This window comes from Schistocerca piceifrons, chromosome 11 (genome assembly GCF_021461385.2).
Source record: "Schistocerca piceifrons isolate TAMUIC-IGC-003096 chromosome 11, iqSchPice1.1, whole genome shotgun sequence".
Lineage (NCBI taxonomy): Eukaryota > Metazoa > Arthropoda > Insecta > Orthoptera > Acrididae > Schistocerca > Schistocerca piceifrons.
This window is the reverse complement of record NC_060148.1, coordinates 6,728,016-6,752,605: the sequence shown is the minus strand read 5'-3', so window position 1 is coordinate 6,752,605 and position 24,590 is coordinate 6,728,016. Positions and strand designations below refer to the sequence as shown.

At 43.7% G+C, this 24,590-nt stretch overlaps 1 protein-coding gene across 1 annotated transcript in view; it reads left to right on the top strand.

The window, feature by feature from the left end:
* LOC124720199 overlaps positions 1-24,590 on the top strand; it is a 1,401,865-nt gene that overhangs the window by 726,685 nt on the left and 650,590 nt on the right. Inside the window, exon 5 of the mRNA XM_047245522.1 lies at positions 23-116. Within this exon, the coding sequence (XP_047101478.1) occupies positions 23-116 (94 nt within the window). The remainder of the gene's footprint in view (positions 1-22; positions 117-24,590) is intronic.

Below are 24,590 nucleotides of genomic sequence, written 5' to 3'. Positions count from 1 at the left end.
TGGTTTTTCCGTTTGTTCGCAGGAGCTGGGATCGCAGCCATTGCCGACAATCAGTGTAACGGACGATGCGTCGCATGTGGACGGTGCTGCCGCCAGCGGCCACCGGCCGAGAGCGGGTGAGTACGTAGTCCCTCTGGCTGCCGCTAGGTGGCAGTCGAGGACAAATCTGTGCAGCTTCTTAAAACAGGTGCGGATCGGGCCAGTTCTGTCGGGGCTATCTCATCATACAGTAGCGGATTTTTTGCTATCGTATCAAAATATGTTAATTCTTACAGTAAAGTAATATCGGCAACCATCCACTGTTGTTATTGGTATTTTTTTAAAAAGAAATAGCGCAGTTAACGGTTTGGAACCGACAGCACGATCGTCAGGTGTTCACAGTGATAGTCATAGCTTCGCTGAACGCGAGGCGTTGACTGATTTTCGTAATACAGCAACGTAAAACAATGCTCAGCATTCAAATGTGGACAAAAGTTTTAGCGAGGAAGGAAATTATTGTAATGAAATACAAAAGTTGTGTGACTAACGGTTTTCATTAAGTAGTTAGTGAGAAAGCTATTGAAGCAACATTTTATTGCGACATTGTTTGTGAACTCTGAAAGGCACTAAATAACCGGAAACTCACCCCCTGACGTTGACGGTGGCAGAACTATTGTAGATGGTTTTGACTGATGGTACATCGAAAAGTATCAGTTTGGATTCCGTAGAAATGTTCCAACACGTGAGGCAATACTAACACTACGACTTATCTTAGAAGAAAGATTAAGAAAAGGCAAACCTACGTTTCTAGCATTTGTAGACTTAGAGAAAGCTTTTGACAATGATGACTGGAATACTCTCAAATTCTGAAGGTCGCAGGGGTAAAATACAGGGAGCGAAAGGCTATTCACAATTTGTACAGAAACCAGATGGCAGTTATGAGAGTCGAGAGGCATGAAAGGGAAGCAGTGGTTGGGAAGGGAGTGAGACAGGGTTGTAGCCCCTCCCCGATGTTATTCAATCTGTGTATTGAGCAAGCAGTAAAGAAAAGAAAAATTCGGAGTAGGTATTAAAATCCATGGAGAAGAAATAAAAACTTTGAGGTTCGCCGATGACATTGTAATTGTGTCAGCAAAGGACTTGGAAGAGCAGTTGAACGGAATGGACAGTGTCTTGAAAGGAGGATATAAGATGAACATCAACAGAAGCAAAACGAGGATAATGGAATGCAGTCGAATTAAGTCGGGTGATGCTGAGGGAATTATATTAGGAAATGAGACACTTAAAGTAGTAAATGAGTTTTGCTATTTGGGAAGCAAAATAACTCTCCTGAAGAAGAGAAATTTGTTAACATCGAGTATGGATTTGCCAGGAAGTCGTTTGTGAAAGTATTCGTATGGAGTGTAGCCATGTATGGAAGTGAAACATAGACGATAAATAGATTGGACAAGAAGAGAATAGAAACTTTGGAAATGTGGTGCTACAGAAGAATGCTGAAGATTAGATGGGTAGATCACATAACAAATGAGGAGGTATTGAATAGAATTGGGTAGTAGAGGAGTTTGTGGCGCAACTTGACTAGAAGAAGGGATCGGTTGGTAGGATATGTTCTGAGGCATCAAGGGATCACTAATTTAGTAATGGAGGGCAGCGTGGAGGGTGAAAATCGCAGAGGGAGACCAAGAGATTAATACACTAAGCAGATTCAGAAGGATGTAGGTTGCAGTAGGTACTGGGAGATGAAGCCTGCACAGGATAGAGTAGCATGGAGAGCTGCATCAAACCAGTCTCAGGCCTGAAGACGACAACAACAGCTATCCGGGGTTAAAATTTCGTGACACAATTTTTCTCCACCCTGTATAGTTATCTGTAAATGATAGAAAATTTGTGTATGGCTAAGTGCAGGTGAAATGTAACTGTATGGCTCCAGAGTCCTTTTTCAAATCTCAGATATCTACGATGTATTGCTCAGATGGAAGTGACGAATGAAAATTTTTTACTGAGGCCAGAGTCGAACTAGGGTCTCCTGCATCATTAGGCGGATGGCTGACCACTGCGACACTGTGAGATAGTGGCTTTGTACGACTACATGGATGACCCAAGCACGTCCAACTCCTCAGTACAAATTCCCATTCACAGTCAGCCCTCTTCATATTGCCCATAAATACGAACAGCATTGCGGAAGCTCACGATCCGTGTCGGAATATGGTTCAAATGGCTCTGAGCACTATGCGACTTAACATCTGAGGTCATCAGTCCCCTAGAACTTAGAACTACTTAAACCTAACTAACGTAAGGACAGCACACACATCCATGCCCGAGGCAGGATTCGAACCTGCGACCGTAGCGGTCGCGCGGTTCCAGACTGAAGCGCCTAGAACCGGCCACCCCGGCCGGCCCCTGTTGGTATAGCACCTCAGCTCTGCCTGAAATCCACTAGTAAGGGGGCTGAAGCGTGAGTAGGAATTTGGGTCGAGGAGGAAGGCGTGCACTTGTGCAAAGTGCGATGCCCCTGCCCTTTCATTTGCCATTAAACTAGACCGCTCAGCTCCAGACTTCAGGTCGGAAGCATACGCCTGTAACGACTTACAGTATTTATACTAACACTCAGCTGTCACATCGTAATTTACAAATGATGATGATTTAATGGACTATAACGCGGACTGACGGTGAATTGAGGCTTCAGTGGTCATTTAGGCATGACAGAACAATCGGAGTAACTTACGCAATTTATCCATACAAATAAATTTCTTCAAGTCAACACTTATGATAACACCAAATCGTAAAACTTCTAATACATCTACAGATACTCCGCAAGCCACCATAAGGTACATGGCGGAGGGTACCCTCTGCCACTACTTGTTACTTACCCTCCTATTCCACTCGCAAATAGAACGAGGGAAAAACTACTGTCTATATGCCTCCTCATGAGCCCTAATTTATCGTATCTTATCTTCTTGGTCCTTAAGTGCGATGTACATTGCTGGCCATTAAAATTGCTACACCACTAAGATGACGTGCTACAGACGCGACATTTAACCGACAGGAAGAAGATGCTGTGAAGTGCAAATGATTAGGTTTTCAGAGCATTCACACAAGGTTGGTACCGGTGGCGACACCTACAACGTGCTGACATGGGGAAAGTTTCCAACCGATTTCTCATACACAGACAGCAGTTGACCGGCGTTGCCTGGTGAAACGTTGTTGCGATGCTTCGTGTAAGGAGGAGAAATGCGTACCATCACGTTTCCGACTTTGATAAAGGTCGGATTGTAGCCTATCGAGATTGCTGTTTATCGTATCGCGACATTGCTGCTGGCGTCGGTCGAGATCCGATGACTGTTAGCAGAATATGGAATCGGTGGGTTCAGGAGGGTAATACGGAACGCCGTGCTGGATCCCAACGGGCTCGTATCACTAGCAGTCGAGATGACAGGCATCTTATCCGCACGGCTGTAACGGATCGTGCAGCCACGTCTCGATCCCTGAGTCAACAGATGGGGACGTTTGCAAGACGACAACCATCTGCACGAACAGTTCGACGACGTCTGCAGCAGCAAGGACTATCAGCACGGAGACCGTTGTAGCGGTTACCCTTGACGCTGCATCACAGACAGGAGCGCCTGCGATGGTGTACTCGACGACGAACCTGGGCGCACGAATGGCAAAACGTCATGTTTTCGGATGAATCCAGGTTCTGTTCACATCATCACAATGGTCGCATCCATGTTTGGCGACATCGCGGTGAACGCACATTGGAAGCGTGTATTCGTCATCGGCATACTGGCGTATCACCCGGCGTGATGGTATGGGGTGCCATTGGTTACACGTCTCGGTCACCTCTTGTTCGCATTGACGGCATATTGAACAGTGGACGTTACATTTCACATGTGTTACGATTCGTGGCTCTACCCTTCATTCGATCGCTGCGAAACCGTACATTTCAGCAGGATAATGCACGACAACACGTTGCAGGTCCTGTACGTGCCTCTCTGGATACGGAAAATGTTCGACTGCTGCCCTGGCCAGCACATTCTCCAGATCTCTCACCAACTGAAAACGTCTGGTCAATGGTGGCGGAGCAATTGGCTCGTCACAATACGCCAGTCACTACTCTCGATGAACTGTGGTATCGTGTTGAAGCTGCATGGGCAGCTGTACCTGTACACGCCATCCAAGCTCTGTTTGACTCAAGGTGCAGGCGTATCAAGGCCGTTATTACGGCCCGAGGTGGTCGTTCTGGGTACTGATTTCTCAGGATCTACGCACCGAAATTGCGTGAACATGTAATAACATGTCAGTTGTAGTATATTTGTCCAATGAATACCCGTTTATCATCTGTATTTATTCTTGGTGGAGCAATTTTAATGACCAGTGGCGTATCATTCGTCGCTTCAGTCTGCATATCTACTTCAGAAGTGTTTGTGTTACAAATTTTTGGAGTGCATCTCATTTAAGAAACTGTGGTCCCCTATGAAGCTTCATTTTAGTGTACGACCTGACAAGTGTGTCATCCACATACAGGAGCGAGCGAAGAGGGTGTAGTGGCGCATTACTTCGTGCGTGACGCTCCAGATATTTCCACAGGAATATCGGCTGACATTTTGTTCTTGTCGGCTTCAATCCGAAGGTTGGTTCGTTCAGCTCACCACCCTACTGTGTACTGTGCGAGGCTCTTCATTTCAGAGTAGTGATATCTACATGACTCTTCACTTCAAACATGAGTGTTTGCCTGAGCCTTCGTACAAGCACTTTTGACACTTCTGTACCGTTCCACTGTGGAGTGGCACGTGCCAGAAACAAACACGTAGCTACATTTTTCAGTGCGAGCTCTGATTTCTCTTGTTGGTCTGCGATGTACATTAGTCCCTATGAATGGGAACTTAGCTATCAATGAGCGACAGAGAGAAAATCTGTAATAAAATCCTCCGATGTTGTAAAAATTTATTTTCATTGTATCTTGACCTAGGTTTGCACTTGAATATAGCATATACGGAAGTCATAAATATTTAGTGTTAATAAAATATCTGAAACATAAAAACATATTATTCTTATCCATTACGGGTATTTTAGAACCGTGACTGTATATTGAATATAAATAAGTTATACAAAACTGCAACCAGTCACTTTTTCGAATAATTATGTTCTATTTCATGAACCGGTTTTCGAACCTTTTCAGGTCATGTTCAGACGGTTTCAGGAAGTCATATCATTACTGCTAGCATAATGCTCGCTGCTGGCTCTGTGACAAAAAGGTGGAACACACTTTAATGTATCGCCATGACTATAGCTTATCTGACGATATGGAGATGTAATTTGTTCTTCTTCACATGTATTAAGGTGCAAAGTAGGCCTATGCCATATCTTTCTGTCAAGATCTTTGTTACAAGCAACAGCCGTAAAATGCATGCTGGATGCTGGAAAAGTCTCGCTGTCAGAGTGTAATTAACATAGTTTGTGTGGAAATGTGTGTAGTGATACAACTACTGGACATCAAAATGGAGGCAGACAGATGGACACTAACCGAGAAAAGCCGCCTATACTGTCGCAGTAAGTAAAAAAACTTAAGTTTACATCCATATCGACAGATAAGCTACAGTCATGGCGATACATTAAAGTGTGTTCCATCTTTTTGTCATAGAGCCAGCACCGAGCATTGTGCTAGCAAATAATGATGTAACTTCCTGAAACCATGTGAAGATGAACCTGAAAAGGTTGGAAAACCGGTTCATGGAGTAAAATATAATTATTCAAAAAAGTAACTGTTGCAGTTTTGTATAACTTATTTACGTAAAAACATGTATTATTGGCCATATCAAGCGGACTTGATTGCTTCATTGGGCCAACCACTTTACGCGAATGGGCCATCCCTGCAGTAATATTGAAGCATGCTGCTTCTATAGCCGTCGATAATTGCGAAAAATATTGCCGATGTAGGATTTTGTGCACGAACTGACCTCGTGCTTACGTCCCATAAGTGTCCCACGGGTATCGTGTCGGGCACTGTAGGTGGTCGGACCATTCACTCCAACTTCCCAAAAAGTTCCTCAAACCAATAGTGAACATCTGTGGCCGAGTGACATGTCGCATTGTCATCTAGAAAAATTCCACGAATGGTTGCGAATGGTCCAGTGATTAGTTAAGTTAGAACGGAGACACACACCAATCCATGTTAACACAGCCCACACAACTGTCGAGCCACCACCATCTTGTACAGTACCTTGTTGACGGCTTGCGTTCGTGGCTTTCTGGGGTCTGCCCAACGATCGAGCCGTAACACCAGCTCTTTCCAACTGAAATCTGGACTAGTCTGACCAGGCCACAGTTGTCCCGTGGTCTAGAGTGCAGGGGAGGCGCTGCAGACGGTGTCGTGCTGTTAGCAAAGGCACTCGCGTTGCAATATTAACGCCAAATTTCGCCGCACTGTCCTTCGTCGTAAGTCCTACGTTGATTTCTTCCGTTACTTCACACAGTGTTGCTTGTCTGTTAGCACTAACTGTACGCAAACGCCGTTGCTGTCGGTCGTTAAGTGGTGAGAGGTGATGCCCGAAATCTGATATTCCCGGCACAGTCTCGCCATTGTGGAACTCTGAATATTGAATTCTCCAACGATTTCCGAAATGGAATGTCCCATGCGTCTACCTCCAACCACCATTCCGCGTTCAAAGTCTTGTTAATTCCCCACGTGCGGCTATAATCGCGTCGGACACCTTTTAACGTGAATCACAAGTGACACTTCCGCCAATGAACTGCCCTTCTATACGTTTTGTCCGCGATACTACCGCATTCTGTATAGATTCGTATTGGTATCCCACGAGCTTCCTCACCTCAGTGTATAATGCAAACCACTACTTACGGGGCGTGTTTTTTTTTAAGTAAGTACCGTTTTGAAATTAAAAAAGACGTGCTAAGATATCTCAATAATTTTATTTTCACATGAAAGCCTTTACCTTAATCTACGCACTGACGCCATTACAGTCTGATCCTTCCTTACAGTATATTGATAATTTTTACTCATGGACCGTCTGACAGCAACTGAATAAAACACAATTTTAGTGCCATACGCGTTTCGCCTTTATTTTCTGCAAGGCATCATCAGTGGCCTGGAATATGTACATATGTTTGCTATTTAATTTACATTTTTGTCACTGTGCCTATAGCTTATAAAACAGTTCCGGCGACTTTCGGATTACGAACCCGAGCGCTTACCGCAGCGCCACGACGCTATAGAAAATTATTAATCGTAGAGAGTATTTCACAGCAACGGTTTATTTTAACTGTCGATTTTCTCGACAACGGCTGAGAAGTGTATCTTGGTGCTTTGCCACATTACACCTCTGGCCATGGGCTTTTATTATGCGCAGTATGAATCGGATCTGAATTTCACAATTGGCGACCTCCCCTTGTGAAACAAGCGTTCAGTTCATAGTACTGTGGAATGTGGAAAAAAAACCGCAAATTGGCATTCATAAGAAGAAGAACACCACCAAAAATGCAACAGGAGCATTATATGTAAGAAAGAAATTGTCCACGCAACCTGTAAGTACAGTTCAAAACATTACTACTTAATAAGAAATACCAATCACCGGAACTGTTTTATAACCTATAGGCACAGTGACAAAAATGTAAATTAAATAGCAAACATATGTACATATTCCAGGCCACTGATGATGCCTTGCAGAAAATAAAGGCGAAACGCGTGTGGCACTAAAATAGTGTTTTATTCAGTTGCTGTCAGACGGTGCGTAAGTAAAAATTATCAATATACGGCAATATTACACGCATCTGAGGAAGACAGGACTACAAAAGTTGTAGATGATTCTTCCTTGTTTACGCTGTCTACCGAGTGTTTAAGATGCCTCCGATAATCGTTTGAGTCCCGCCGACTGTGAAGTACGGGCTGTTGTAAGATTTCTTAGTGCTAAAGACCTAAAAGCGATCGATATTCATCGTCAGACCTGTGCAGTTTACGGAGAAAACATTACAGTGATGGAATGGTAAGAAAGTGGGTGAGAGCATTTAAAGATGGCTGCACAAATGTGCGCGATGAACAACGGAGTGGGCGTCCTTCGGTCTTTAATGAAAGTTTGGTGCCCGAAGTGGACAGCAAGGTGAGAGAAAACAGACGGTTTACGATTTCCTCCTTGCGGGATGAGTTCCCTAATGTTTCTCGTAGTGTCTTGTATGGTATTGTGACCGAGCACTTGAATGACCGAAAATTGTGCGCACGTTGGGTACCGAAAATGTTGACGGATGTGCACAAAACCAGACGTTTAGACAGTGCACTGACTTTCCTTGAGCGGTACCACATCGACGGTGACGGTTTCTTAAGCCAAATTGTTACGGGCGATGAAACATGGGTGGCCTACGTCACACCAGAATCAAAGCAACAGTCCAGGGCAGTTGAGCAAGGGCACCGTTTTGCTGCAAGACAATGGCCGTCCGCGTGTGGCGAATCAGACCAAAGATCTGATCACGTCTTTTCGATGGGAAACTCTAGATCATCCTGCGATCTTGCGCCCAGCGACTACCATCTGTTCCTGCTCTTGAAGAAACAACTGGGCGGTCAGCGTCTTCAAGACGATGGCGAAGTCAAAACAGTGGTGATGCAGTGGTTAACGAGCCAGGCGACAGGCTTCTACGAGGAGGGTATTCAAAAACTGGTGCAACGTTATGACAAGTGCCCCAATATTGACGGAAATTATGTACGAAAGTACATTAAGGTACGGGCTTTCATGTAAAAAGAAAATTATTGATATAGCTTAGCACGTCTTTTTTTAATTTCAAAACGGTACTTAATTGAAAAAGTGGCCTCGTATATTTTGTTCATCGTGGCCTACACGGTCCTAAGAGTACACAAAATCTGAAGCAGCTCATTCAAGACAACTCGCGCCGCAGCGCTTAAAAACACAGTGTCTCCGTCCGCAGGATGTAACTTTGTGTTATGAATATGCCACAGTGGTGCGAATTGGTCGTACTTTGCAATGGTGGCTGCTATCTCTATTACCTTATCCCTCCGACGTTTCAGTAATTAATACTAGTCATTTGGAAGAACATGTGCATATCGTACTTTTTTTTTTTTTTTTTTTTTTTTTCACCGTTGCTTTGTGTCCACGTCGAACAACTTGATCACTAAGATGGCGGATCTTCTTGAACACGGGTATAATTAAGGATCTCTCGTATGGTCCATTTGTGTCGATAACCAGAGAGAAATTGAGTGAGAAAATATTTCGGTGGTGCCCATTTTGGCTAACGCTACCAATGAGGCGGGTCAAAGTTGGCGATTGAAATTTCGTAAAAAGACCTCACTGCAGCGAGAAACGCCTTCGCTTTAATGACTGCCACCCCAGCTCGCGTGTCATATGCGTGATAGTCTCTCCCCTATTTCTCGATAATGCGAAACGTGCTGCCCTTCTTTGAACTTTTCCGATGTCCACCGTCAGTCCTATCTGGTAAGGATCCCACACCGCGCAGCAGTATTCCTAAAGGGGACGGACACGCGTAGTGTAAGCAGTCCTCTAGTACACCTGCTGCGTGTTGTAAGTGTTCTGCCAGTAAAACGCAGTCTTCGCTTGGCATTCCCGATAGCATTTTTTTTGTGTGACTGTTCTAATTTCAATGCTTTTTTGTTCCAGTCTCCGATCACAAATGAATTCTTTAGACGATGACTGGTTTCAGTCTGTAATGACCATCCTCGATCTTTTTTTACACCATGTCGTAAAGTTATACGGCCATAAAGGCATCGTCAGAACATATAATCAGCATAGCATCGTCACATAGATTTAAAATATGGTGTAGAATAGGCTACATCGTCCACATAGTGATCATTGCAATAATTATGGCCGTATCACTTTAGTACATGGTGTAAAAAAAGATCTGAGGATGGTCATTATAGACTGAAACTGGTCATCGTCTAAAGAATTCGTTTGTGATCAGAGACTGGAATAAAAAAGCCAGTATTGGATGACTGTTTGTACACGCGATTATGTCGCAGTTGGGTTCTAATTTCAGTTCATCCTTACTATAACGCACAGGTATTCAGCTAAATTGATAGCCTGAATATCTGTGGTCTGTCGCGTAACTGAAATGTTAAGGTAATTTTTTTTTTTCACAAGCTGCAACGTCGTCGCGAAAAAACAGTGACACGTATATGTAATAAGTTTCCTTTAATGTACGTCTATGGTCACAAACTTTTTGTTAACAGATTACCGGTTTCGGTTTGTTTTTATGAAATAGATCTGAAGATGGTCGTTAAAGGTCGCAACCGGTAATCTATTAACGAAAAGTTTGTGACCGTAGAAGTACATTAAAGGAAACTTAAAAATTTTTTTTTTAATTTCTCATGTATGTGGATATCTCGCGATTTTTAGTTTACTGTCACCTGCCAATTTTCGTACCATATAGAAATCTTGTCTAACTGCAGTTGCCTTCGTTTTTTTATCTTCTGATGACTTCACTAGACGATAAATGACAGTACTACCCGCAAATATCGTGAATGGGCTACTCAGATTATCTCCTAAATCGTTTATGCAGATCAGGAACAACAGAGGACCTGTAACACTACCTTTGGGGAACGCCAGATATCGGTTCTGTTGCACTCGATGACTTTTCGTCAATTATTACGAACTGCGGCCTACGCTGTTCTCAATATGCTTACTGTGTTCATTCCTGGGTCCTCTTCTACAATTTCTACTACACACACACACACATACACACACACACATTCATCCATTACAAGCTCACAATTGTTCGATGTCTGATAGTGTGTTCTATCGACTGATAACCATTTTCTTAATCCCATCGAAGGAGGTGGTCAATACACTGGACTCGCATACGGGAGAACAACGGTTCATATCGGCGTCCGGCGATTATGATTAAGGTTTTCCGTGATTTCCCTCAAATCGCTTCAGGCAAATGCAGGGATGGTCTCTATGGGATGCCGGACATTTGCCACATTTGCCACACTTGCCCCTTGGCCAGGTAGCTTGAGTAGCGATCCCTCAGGTAAGGGACGCCCCTCCCCGTACTTCTTCTGTCCGCTTTCAGACCGCCGTCTCCACACCTTACTCGATACAACCAGCTCGTAAGGGACCTTCTTCTTCTACATCTTAGCAAATAGAGAGCTTCTTCTCCGAACTCGAAATATTTTTAACTTTTGGGAAACGAAAGCAATAGCGACGACTGTGTCAGTATGTAATTACTTCCACCAACTATAAATATAGATCCCTCTGCCTGTACGGTAGCTTCCTTTCACGCTTACTGATTGCGATAGAAACCGTCCATCGGCAGGGGAGCAACAAGAAAGGAACGATGTAATGAAAATGCGAATGTACACTAATCATTTCTTTTTGACCACTGCATTTTGCCTACTTTAATTACTACAACTGCATGCCCAATAGACAACAAAGAAAGAAGAAATGGAAATGTGAATGTTTGAAAAGAAGAACGACATACTCGATATTAATTTACTCTTTGAAATGCGATATCCCCTTCGGCGAAACATTATTAATAAAGTATAGCGGGACAATGTTCAAAACAGGACTGAAAACAAGTTCACTAAATAGAGATAAGAACATCCAAGATTGACATGTCATCTAAAGTCGACGTACTATATTGAAATGTTTGAAAAAAGGAAATGAAGTAATAGAGAATGCTATGCTTGTAACGTACGCCGGCCGGAGTGGCCGAGCGGTTCTAGGCGCTTCAGTCTGGAACCGCGCGACCACTACGGTCGCAGGTTCGAATCGTGCCTTGGGCATGGATGTGTGTGATGTCCTCAGGTTAGTTATGTTTCAGTAGTTCTAAGTTCTAGGGGACTGATGACCTCAGATGTTAAGTCCCATAGTGCTCAGAGCCATTTTTTGTAACGTACGTTGTTGTTCTACATTGTTTAGCTCTGGTATTTACAGGGTCACAGAGAAAGCATCCTAGGTTTTGGAGATAAAAGCCGTAATTGTAATGACGTGCACTACAACAGAAACAAGAAGCCCAACTTAAGGAAAAATAATGTAATGTGTGTTTCAGCTCACAAGCGACGTTGAAGCAGATGGTTCCTGTGACTTAGTATGGGCAGAGGTGATATTCGACAACCGGAATAATTACTGGCTCCTTTTATTGACCCCTGGTCTCAGATGAAACAGTTGCTGAACAGTTCAAAGAAAACTATAGTCTCATCGCCAATAGGTACGCTACTCATACAATTACAGTTGGCAGTGACTTCAATCTACCTTCCGTATGTCGACAAAAATACATTTTCGGACCCTACTGTAGATAGAAAACAACTTCTGTAATTCTAAATGCTGTTTTCAAAATTATTTTGAACAATTAGTTCAGGAGGCCATTCAAATAGTAAATGGTTACGAAAGCACACTCGACCTCTTAGCCACAAATAATAGTGAGCATCACCTCGGATACAGGGATTAGTGAACACACAGTCGTAGCAAGGCTCAATTCCGTAACAAAGAAATTCACCGAAACTAAACGCAAAATATGTCTGTTTATAAAAGCAACTAAAAATTCGGTTGACGCCTTTCTAAGAGACAGTCTCCAATCCTTCCAAACTATGTAAGTGAAGACCATATGTTGCTTCAGTTCAAAGAAATGGTATCAACAGCACTCGGAGAGATTCGTACCGAATAAATTAATAAGAGACGGAACTGATCCCGCACGGTACACAAAACACGACAGAAAGCTGCTGCAGGAGCACCGAAAAAGGCACGTATAATTTAGACGGACGCAAAATCTCCAAGATTGGCGAAGTTTTACTGAGGCTCGAAATTTGGTGCGGATTTCAATGCGAGATGCAGTTAATAGTTTCCACAACGAAAGTCTCTCTAGAACTGTGACGGAAAATCCACAGAGATTCTGGTCCTGTGTTAAGTAAACCAGCGGAAAAGCTCAGTAAGCGATGAGGAGGAGGAGGGGGAGACAAGCGACCCAATATTTCGGAGCAGGTGAAATCGTGGCAAATGTCCGTACACGTTCCTATGAAAGGGCACAGCCGACTTCGTTTCAAATCCTTCCCGATCCTGTGTTTGTGCTCGGTCTCAAATGACCTCGTTGCCAACGGGGCATTAAACACTAATCTCTCCTTCCCTCCCCCCTTTTTTTTCTTGTCGTCGAGTTGGGCCCCCGCCCTCCCCAATTCTATTCTGTGCCTCCTCGTTAACAACGTGATATTCCCTTCTAACCTTCGCCATTCTTCCATGGCGCAACATATCAAAACCCTCTCTTCTCTTCTGTACGTGTGTGAACTCGCAGCAATAGCGAAATTTTGGGTGTGGAGTTTGGGTTCACCCTGTGTTCGTAAATAAGCGGACGTTGGCAGACGCCGTAGCTGTTTTGGGGGAGCCGGCGTCGTGATGCAAACTCGTTACACGAAATATGGACGCATCTGCATCTGGAAGTGCACTTGGTGCAAAGATTGGCTACTTGTTATCAGACGGAGATGAAAGTGTCGCGAGCGTAAATCGGGAAATGATAAGATACCGTCTGACAAGGCTGCCGCCTGTGTGTCACTCCAGCCATTTAAGGTTGAAACTAAGACACAAATCTCGCTTAGGCTCTTAAATTTGCTTCTCATTTACAAAATTTTCACGTCAGTAGTTGAAAGGTAATTTCGTAATGCGGCACTGCATAAAAGGAATCTCCAATAAAAATCTGTAAAAAAAAAAAAATCGTCTGAACAGTAGATGATTTCCGAGCGCTGTTACGTAAAAAGCATTTGCAGTCGTTGGCAGCTAAGTGCGTAGAGTACGAATATGTGTGATTCTGGAGTCGCTACACTGAATCTCGCTAATGGCGTGTTTACTTTACGAATGTTTAGACATCACATTTATTAACAAATCGAAATGCAGATTATAAATACAGAATAATAATTTCTTAAAATGACATCTACTTTCATTCTTAATCACCGGTGGAACGCAAATAAATTAAAATTCGGTGCAGAAGTGCGAAATCGCTTACTGTTAAATGGAAATAAATGCTATGTACTGAACAACAGTGTCCAATCTGCAGAGGTAAAATAGTACTATGTACCGGGTGATCAAAAAGTCAGTATAAATTTGAAAACTTCATAAACCGCGGACTAATGTAGATAGAGAGGTAAAAATTCACACACATGCTTGGAATGACACGGGGTTTTATTAGAACTACCCCATATAGCTAGACGCGTGAAAGATCTCTTGCGCGCGTCGTTTGGTGATGATCGTGTGCTCAGCCGCCACTTTCGTCATGCTGGGCCTCCCAGGTCCCCAGACCTCAGTCCGTGCGAGTATTGGCTTTGGGGTTACCTGAAGTCTCAAGTGTGTCGTGATCGACCGACATCTCTAGGGATGCTGAAAGACAACATCCGACGCCAATGCCTCACCATAACTCCGGACACGCTTTACAGTGCTGTTCACAACATTCTTCCCCGACTACAGCTAATGTTGAGGAATGATGGTGGACATATTGAGCATTTCCTGTAAAGATCATCATCTTTGCTTTTTCGTGCTTTTTTTTGCTAATTATTGTTATTCTGATCAGATGAAGCGCCGTCTGTCGGACATTTTTTGAACTTTTGTATTTTTTTGGTTCTAATAAAACCCCATGTCATTCCAAGCATGTGTGTCAATTTATACCTCTCTATGTACATTATTCCGTGATTTATTCAGTTTTCAAATTTATACTGACTTTTTGATCACCCGGTATATCGCTGAATGATTAAAACGCTCTGCCCATTCCAGCTGTAGGTTACCTACCTCACAGCTTAGCGTGGCAGCCAAAATTTGATTTTCTGTATTTTTTCATCTAAATATCAAGTTTCAAAATAATAAAGGTTACAGAATTGAGTAAAACTTTTCGAAAATGTACCGCACTAGGTACAATTCTGATATTTGGCATATTCCCCATAAAAAAACCAGTGTGTTACCAGAAATTATAAGCTTGGCAGCGAATCCTATCACACTTTGGCAATGATTCCGCACTATAATAATTCAAGAAACAAATTCCACAACTATTCTCGGTTTTTACTGGCGATTTGAAGCTTTTAGTACGTGTTTCATCATTACGCATAGACCTACGTTTGTTTATTGTTCTTGTTGATTGTATTTCTTTCTTTGTTCGTATTGAAAAGATTTCTCTTGTTGCGGAGGTTTCCGAGCTTCATTTGAATCGAGTCGAATTGATCTGTATGTTTTTTCCTTTTCCGAGACTATACTTCTTTTCTGTGGAGTTGGCAAAATGTCGTTGACAGTATCGTGCCGAGAAATGGTTCTGGATGTTGGTGTTACGGATTTGCCGCGCTCTTCGAGTTACGTCTCTTAAAGATAAGCATGTCTCTGGTGGGTGCTGAAGAAACAGGAGCCTCGAATAACGATTAATAATACGCACCTGTTATAGTTCCACTCTTTCCCAGATAGTCGATGAGGATTATCCCTTGCGAATTCCAAAAGACAGTGGCCGTAACCTTTCCGGCCGAAGGAATGGTCTTCGCCTTTCTTGGTTGGTAACCCATTGTTTAGATTGTTGTTTGGTGTCGGGAGTGTAGTAATGTATCCATGTTTCATCCACAGTGACAAAAAGGCGCTTAAAGTCATGCGAATTCTTCCTGGACAGCTGCAAACCATCCTTGCAACACTTCACACGATTCCGTTTTTGGTCAAGCGTGAGCAATCGCGGAACCCATCTTGCATATAGCTTTCTCGTGTCCAAATGTTAATGCAAAATATTATGTACCCGTTCATTCGAGACGCCCATAGCACTAGCAATCCCACGCACCTCAACTCTTCTGTCATACATCACCATATCACGGATTTTGTCGATGATTTCTGGAGTCGTAACCTCCACCGGGTGTCCAGAACGTTCAGCATCACTTATGCCCATATGGCTACTGCAACAATTTTGAAAGCACTTATAAACTGTTCTAATCGAAGGTGTAGACACACCGTAATGTTTGTCAAGCTTCCCTTTAGTCTCCTGAGGCGTTGTGCCTTTCATAAAGTAATGTTTAATCAGCACACGAAATTCTTTTTCGTCCATTATTTGACAATCACTCGATTCGCACGAATGCCAAACACGGACAAATAGACCAATATGGCTGAAACTTGGTGTGCGTTCTTTCGATAGATGCTACTAACTAAACATGACCTCGATAAGGACAGGTGGTGCCATCTCTCAGACTTTGCACGGACCTTTCAAACACCCATCGTATGCTCACAGATGCTTGTTACATCACAAAAGCACGTTACACAATAGCATCTGTTTACATATGCTGCACATACTCCCTTTTTAAATATTTTAGCAATGACAGACTTTTTATAATGGGCTGATTTTTATCCACTTGACGTCTTGTGCGTGAGATTCGGTGTGAAATGAACATGTCTTACAACAAAAACGATTTTAATGCATGAAGATGACGGCGAAGTCTGTTTAAACCGGTTGCCTTAAATAAAGAACTATTTTAAGCGATCCTGACTGTTGAATCGTTTTTTACCATAGGTTTCTGTTTCCCCCTATTCTATTGAGTACCTCCTCATTAGTTAGGGCCTACATCATCTACCCATCTAATTTCTCTGGCACCGAATTTCGAAAGCCTCTCTTTTCTGTTCGCGTGTGAAACCGCAGCAATACCGAAAATTTGGGTGTGGAGTGATGCAAACTCGTTGCACGAAATACGGACGCATCTGCATGTGGAAGTGCACTTGGTGCAAGGATTGGCAGCAGACAGAGATAAACCTGTCACGAGCGTAAATCGGGAAATGATAAGATACCGTTTGACAAGACGTCGCTCGAATCACTCACATTCTCAGATCTGGGAGCCATTTAAGGTCAAAACCGGGACAAATGTCTCGCATAGGCTCTGCGATTTCTTTCATATCTACACAATTTGAGCGTCACTGACAATTTTTCATACAGCACTGCCGCAGAAAAAAAAACTCAAAAAATGTCTCTCTTGAAGGTTAGACGATCTCTAGGCGTTGCTGAGTAAAAAGCATTTGCAGTCGTCGGCAGCTGAGTGGAGTAGTAGAGACGCTACAGCGAATTTCGTTAACTGCGTATTTCTTTTTAAGATTATTTGACCACCGTATTTAGTAACAAACACGAATTCATGTAATTAATAAGAAAATATGTACTTGTATTTTTAGTTATTGGTTGAACGAAGATAAATTAAGATCTGGTAGGCAAGGGCGAAATGCAGTACTGTTACATGAAAAAATGTATTAAATAAAACAGTTCAGTGACCAGACGTAAAACAGTGCTGTCTATATTACTAAACGGCTAAAGCGGTCTTCATTCCAGCTGCCGATTGCCTTCCTAAAGACTTCCACGGGCAACAAAAATTCCACTTTCAGTATTTTCTCAGATAATTATCGACAGAATTGAAGAATACAAAATGCTCTTCATGATCTGTTAAGAGGTTCAACCTAACGTTGAAAATTTAACCCAGTTAAGCACTGCAGTTAGAAACACTGTAGAACTCTTGAGACGGTACAACTAGGTTATGTTCATCGAGCGTTTGAGAATGGTAACACCTAGCGACTTCCAACAAATTTCGCATACAATTGCACCTTTACGAAACTTGGCCTCACTGACACCACACACAAAATAATCGGAGGGGAAAATTTTTTTTATCGCTTACTACATTTTCACTGTCGTGCAGAAAAACTACAGCCTCGTAGATGCCGTTTTAATTCATTGCTTCTTTACGACGAAACCTCTCTGCAACACACATTGCAAACAACATCCACATATACACTCCCGGAAATTGAAATAAGAACACCGTGAATTCATTGTCCCAGGAAGGGGAAACTTTATTGACACATTCCTGGGGTCAGATACATCACATGATCACACTGACAGAACCACAGGCACATAGACACAGGCAACAGAGCATGCACAATGTCGGCACTAGTACAGTGTATATCCACCTTTCGCAGCAATGCAGGCTGCTATTCTCCCATGGAGACGATCGTAGAGATGCTGGATGTAGTCCTGTGGAACGGCTTGCCATGCCATTTCCACCTGGCGCCTCAGTTGGACCAGCGTTCGTGCTGGACGTGCAGACCGCGTGAGACGACGCTTCATCCAGTCCCAAACATGCTCAATGGGGGACAGATCCGGAGATCTTGCTGGCCAGGGTAGTTGACTTACACCTTCTAGAGCACGTTGGGTGGCACGGGATACATGCGGACGTGCATTGTCCTGTTGGAACAGCAAGTTCCCTTGCCGGTCTAGGAATGGTAGAACGATGGGTTCGATGACGGTTTGGATGTACCGTGCACTATTCAGTGTCCCCTCGACGATCACCAGTGGTGTACGGCCAGTGTAGGAGATCGCTCCCCACACCATGATGCCGGGTGTTGGCCCTGTGTGCCTCGGTCGTATGCAGTCCTGATTGTGGCGCTCACCTGCACGGCGCCAAACACGCATACGTCCATCATTGGCACCAAGGCAGAAGCGACTCTCATCGCTGAAGACGACACGTCTCCATTCGTCCCTCCATTCACGCCTGTCGCGACACCACTGGAGGCGGGCTGCACGATGTTGGGGCGTGAGCGGAAGACGGCCTAACGGTGTGCGGGACCGTAGCCCAGCTTCATGGAGACGGTTGCGAATGGTCCTCGCCGATACCCCAGGAGCAACAGTGTCCCTAATTTGCTGGGAAGTGGCGGTGCGGTCCCCTACGGCACTGCGTAGGATCCTACGGTCTTGGCGTGCATCCGTGCGTCGCTGCGGTCCGGTCCCAGGTCGACGGGCACGTGCACCTTCCGCCGACCACTGGCGACAACATCGATGTACTGTGGAGACCTCACGCCCCACGTGTTGAGCAATTCGGCGGTACGTCCACCCGGCCTCCCGCATGCCCACTATACGCCCTCGCTCAAAGTCCGTCAACTGCTCATACGGTTCGCGTCCACGCTGTCGCGGCATGCTACCAGTGTTAAAGACTGCGATGGAGCTCCGTATGCCACGGCAAACTGGCTGACACTGACGGCGGCGGTGCACAAATGCTGCGCAGCTAGCGCCATTCGACGGCCAACACCGCGGTTCCTGGTGTGTCCGCTGTGCCGTGCGTGTGATCATTGCTTGTACAGCCCTCTCGCAGTGTCCGGAGCAAGTATGGTGGGTCTGACACACCGGTGTCAATGTGTTCTTTTTTCCATTTCCAGGAGTGTAGTTTCATCAACTGCGACATAATCGCGTGTACAAACAGTGACCCAATACTGTAAAATGCTTTTTTGTTCCAGTCTCTGATCACAAATGAGTTCTTTAGACGATGACCGGTTTCAGAGACTGGAATAAAAAAGCATCCACATATAGTGCTGAATGCCCCTGCAAAATTATATTTCTGTACGGCAGATAGGTCAAAAGATACGGCGTCATTAAGGTAGAGATGTCTGAAAGACTAGCTTCTCTCGAAAAGGAACGTGTTTGGGCATAAAGTTTTTAGACGCTTAGCGTCAGATATTTAAGACATTACGTTACGTGTAAAGTAATCAATTTTGAAGTTGTTCTATACACGGGAGTTCGATTACTTAATCATTCTTAGGAGGGGGACGGGGTGGTCTCTGACATTTTCTGTGTGACGTTTCGCATTTTTTTCACCAACTTTTAATTTACTGTGAATTCTGACGCTTGTACGGGACACATAATTACAAATAAAGTGTTGACAAGAATAAAACTTAAGTTTCGCTATTTATTAATTAACAATTGTAATCGTTAACTAATCGTACGGGAGCACGCTTTACTGTGGCTCGGTCTGCTCAAATGGAAAAGAAAGAGAAGAGAAAGCACACGTTTCTAGCAAATATGAGAATTGGAGATACATCTTCATATCCTTCTCTCCCCTGTCTGTCCATATACCCCTGTCCCTTTCTTTGTCTACCTCAAACTCCTTTTTTGTGCATCTCCCCCTCCTCTTTCGCCCTCTCCATCATCTTCTCCCCTCTTTCTCTAGCTCCCCCCCTTTCTCTCTCTCTCTCTCTCTCTCTCTCTCTCTCTCTCTCTCTCTCTCTCTCTTTCATTCCCTCATGTTTATTTCTCAACATTGTCACCCTGGCGACAAACACATTTCTCCCAGAGAGAGACCGGTTGTTGATACCGTCTCACAGGAACAATAGTTACCAACCTGGGGCTAATTACACCTGAGGGGAAAAACGAAATTTTCTGAGGCGTAAAAACCAAACGATTCGCTTCTGTTTCAGTCAGGAAACTAAATTATTTTCAAAAGATCAATACTCACTATTTTGTAACACTCTAATGTCGATAATACGCAGAGTGATTCACAAACATATGCAAATGTTTTAATATGTTATTGTAGAAGTAAAACTAAAGAAAAAGTTCATATAAACATAGGTCCGCAAATATTTAGTTACGGAGTTCCGGCTAATAAGGTATTTTGCCCGAAATTTAGCAACTTCCCCAACCATCCTGATTTAGGTTTTCCTAGATTTCCCTAAATCGCTCTAGGCAAAAGCCGGGATGGGTCCTTTGAAAGGGCACGGCCGACTTCCTTCCCCGTGCTTCCCTAATCCGATGAGACCGTTGACCTCGCAGTTTGGTCTCTTCCCCCAAAACAACCGAACAACCAACCAACCATTTATTTTTTTCTTATTGATCTGGCGAATCTAATAAAGCATGTGCCGTAACAGCCGGCCGGTGTGGCAGAGTGGTTTATGACGTCATAAACACTGAGATTCCTGAGAAACTAGCGAGTGCTTAAAACGGAGCGCGGTTTCCCAGGCTGCGTTCACGCATCGTTTCACAGTGAGGGCGGTTAGCGATTTCCAGACAACTCGAAGCATGATTACCTTCCTGAAGCCTACTGTCACTTAGATGCGTAAAAGCAAATATTTCACACATGAACTCATTTGTAAGGCAATCTGGCGTTTGAAGCTGTTCTGTACATTGGAGTTAGTCTTCAAACAATCAGGTACTTACTGGTTCATTAACTCAGTGACTCCATCAAATCAGTCATCCCCAATTCTTTAAAGAATCAAATTCACACGACTGAAACGGCTTAATCCTTTTGTGGTTAAGATTTATTTTGCATATATTTGAAAATGAAAAACGACAAAAGCTGTCTCCTTTGTGAAAAATAATACTGTCACTACCAAAAAATTGTAAGCCGATCGATTTTGAAAATCGGTGAATTGGGACACGTGTGTACCACGAATTCAGCTACATGCGTGTTCTCGTGTGCACCTACGATTTTCAGAGTTGAACTGTTAATTTTAGGCCGGCCGAAGTGGCCGTGCGGTTCTAGGCGCTGCAGTCTGGAACCGCGAGACCGCTACGGTCGTAGGTTCCAATCCTGCCTCGGGCATGGATGTGCATGATATCCTTAGGTTAATAAGGTTTAAGTAGTTCTAGCGGACTGGTGACCTCAGAGGTCACAATTGCTAGAAATGTTGGTTTGCCTTTCCTTAATCTTTCTTCTAAGATAAGTCGTAGGGTCAGTATTGCCTCGTGTTCCGATATTTCTACGGAATCCAAACTGATCTTCCCTGAGGTCGGCTTCTACCAGTTTTTCCATTCGTCTCTTAAGAATTCGTATTAGTATTTTGCAGCTGTGACTTATTAAACTGATAGTTCGGTAATTTTCACATCTGTCAACATCTGCATTCTTCGGGATTGGAATTATTATATTCTTCTGTCTCATACATCTTGCTCACCAGATGGTAGAGTTTTGTCATGACTGGCTCTCCCAAGCCCGTCAGTAGTTCTAATGGAATGTTAACTACTCCCGGGGCCTTGTTTCGACTCAGGTCTTTCAGTGCTCTGTTAAACTCTTCACGCAGTATCGTATCTCCCATTTCATCTTCATCTACATCCTCTTCCATATCCATAACATTGTCATCTAGTACATCGCCCTTGTATAAACCCTCTATATACTCCTTCCACCTTTCTGCTTTCCCTTCTTTGCTTAGAACTGGGTTTCTATCTGAGCTCTTTATATTTATACAAGAGGATCTCTTTTCTCCAAAGGTCTCTTTTAATTTTCCTGTAGGCAGTATCTATCTTGCGCCTAGTGAGATAAGTCTCTACATCCTTACATTTGTCCTCTAGCCATCCCTGCTTAGCCATTTTGCACTTCCTGTCGATCTCATTTTTGAGACGTTTGTATTTCTTTTTGGCTGCTTCATTTACTGCATTTTTATATTTTCTCCTTTCGTCAGTTAAATTCAGTATTTCTTCTGTTACCCAAGGATTTCTACTGGCCCTCGTCTTTTTACTTACTTTTCGTCTGCTGTCTTCACTACTTCATGCCTCAGAGCTACCTATTTTTCTTCTATATTTCTTTCCCCCATTCTTGTCAATTGTTCCCTTATGCTCTCCCTGAAACTCTCAACCACCTCTGATTTAGTCAGACTATCCAGGTCCCATCTCCTTAAAAATTTCTACCTTTTTACAGTTTCTTCAGTTTTAATCTACAGTTCATAACCAATAGATTGTGGTCAGAGTCCACATCTTCCCCTAGAAATGTCTTAAGATTTAAAACCTGGTTCCTAAATCTCTGTCTTACCATTATATAATCTATCTGATACCTTCTAGTATCTCCATGTATACAACCTTCTTTTATGATTCTTGAAAGGCGGATTCCTCTTTCATTTCTTACCCCCAATCCATATTCACCTACTATGTTTCCTTCTCTCCCTTTTTCCTACTGACGAATTCCAGTCACCCATGACTATTAAATTTTCGCCTCCCTTCACTATCTGAATAATTTATTTTATTTCGTCATACATTTCTTCAATTTCTTCGTCATCTGCAGAGCTAGTTGGCATATAAACTTTTACTACTGTAGTAGGTGTGGGCTTCGTATCTATCTTGGCCACAATAATGCGTTCACTATGCTGTTTGTAGTAGCTTACCCGCACTTCCATTTTTTTATTCATTATTAAATCTACTCCTGCATTACCCCTATTTGATTTTGTATTTATAACCCTGTATTCACCTGACCAGAAGTCTTGTTCCTCCTGCCACTGAACTTCACTAATTGCCACTATATCTAACTTTAACCTATCCATTTCCCTTTTTAAATTTTCTACCTGCCCGATTAAGGGATCTTATATTCCACACTCCGATCCTTAGAACGCCAGTTTTCTTTCTCCTGATAACGACGTCCTTTTGAGTAGTCCCCGCCCGGAGATCCGAATGGGGGACTATTTTACCTCCGGAATATTTTACCCAAGAGGACGCCATCATCATTTAATCATACAGTAAAGCTGCATGTCCTCGGGAAAAAATTACGGCTGTAGTTTCCCCTTGCTTTCAGCTGTTCGCAGTACCAGCACAGCAAGATCGTTTTGGTTGATGTTACAAGGCCAGATCAGTCAATCATCCAGACTGTTGCCCCTGCAACTACTGAAAAGGCTGCTGCCCCTCTTCAGGAACCACACGTTTGTCTGGACTCTCAACAGATACCCCTCAGTTGTGGTTGCACCTACGGTACGGCCATCTGTATCGCTGAGGCACGCAAGCCTCCCCACCAACGGAAACGTCCATGGTTCATGGGGGGGGGGGGGGGGGGGAAGAGGTTACTTTACGTAAAAAAAATACAGCACCAAAATGCTGAAATTTTAAAGCAAAAAATTATAAAATTCAGATAAACCATAAACAAATAGTGTTGTAAGTTGAGCACACTCACTCATGTTTCCGTCAACATGGGCCAAGATGTCTATTCCAACAGTTTCGTTGAGCAAGTGTTCGCCTTCTTTCTAAATCTTGAGGATATTCCGGTGATTAATTCGGCGAGGAAACGATGTAACTGCGCTAAGTATTCTCCGCCACTCACTTCGTGGCGATGTGCGCATTACAGACGTAGACGAATGCCCTCCGTGTGGCACGTTATAGGTGCGGCTACGTTTCAGACCCGGCGTGATGCGATACAGTTTCCGCTCTTTGTGGGCCGTCTGTTTTCGTTTCGAGAGTCGCCCATCTGCTGCGGCCGTGATTGCAGACGGCGCGTGTAGACAGTTCGGAGGCGAGTGAGAAGCGATGTGCAGGCAGTAGCGTAGCTCATTCCATACGCCGGAGCCGCCACGAGCGTGTGCTGTGTTTTGGCAGCAGAATGGTGTGGCGCAGACATCGAGCTGGTAAGACTACTGTCACACGGCCGTGGTTCCGAATAACGAAACGTTTTGTGCACGCGCGAGTTGGAGAAGAAGAGGGCCACGCCCCACTGCGGAGTCGTCTTCGTTATCGTCGTCGTCTTCGTCGTTATTATTGTCCGTCGTCGTTATTATTGTCCGTCGTCGTTATTATTGTCCGTCGTCGTTATTATTGTCCGTCGTCGTTATTATTGTCCGTCGTCGTTATTATTGTCCGTCGTCGTTATTATTGTCCGTCGTCGTTATTATTGTCCGTCGTCGTTATTATTGTCCGTCGTCGTTATTATTGTCCGTCGTCGTTATTATTGTCCGTCGTCGTTATTATTGTCCGTCGTCGTCGCCGTTGTTATTATTGTCGCCGTCGTTATTATTGTCGCCGTTGTTATTATTGTCGCCGTTGTTATTATTGTCGCCGTTGTTATTATTGTCGCCGTTGTTATTATTGTCGCCGTTGTTATTATTGTCGCCGTTGTTATTATTGTCGCCGTTTTCGTCGTCGTCACTATTTTCGTCGTC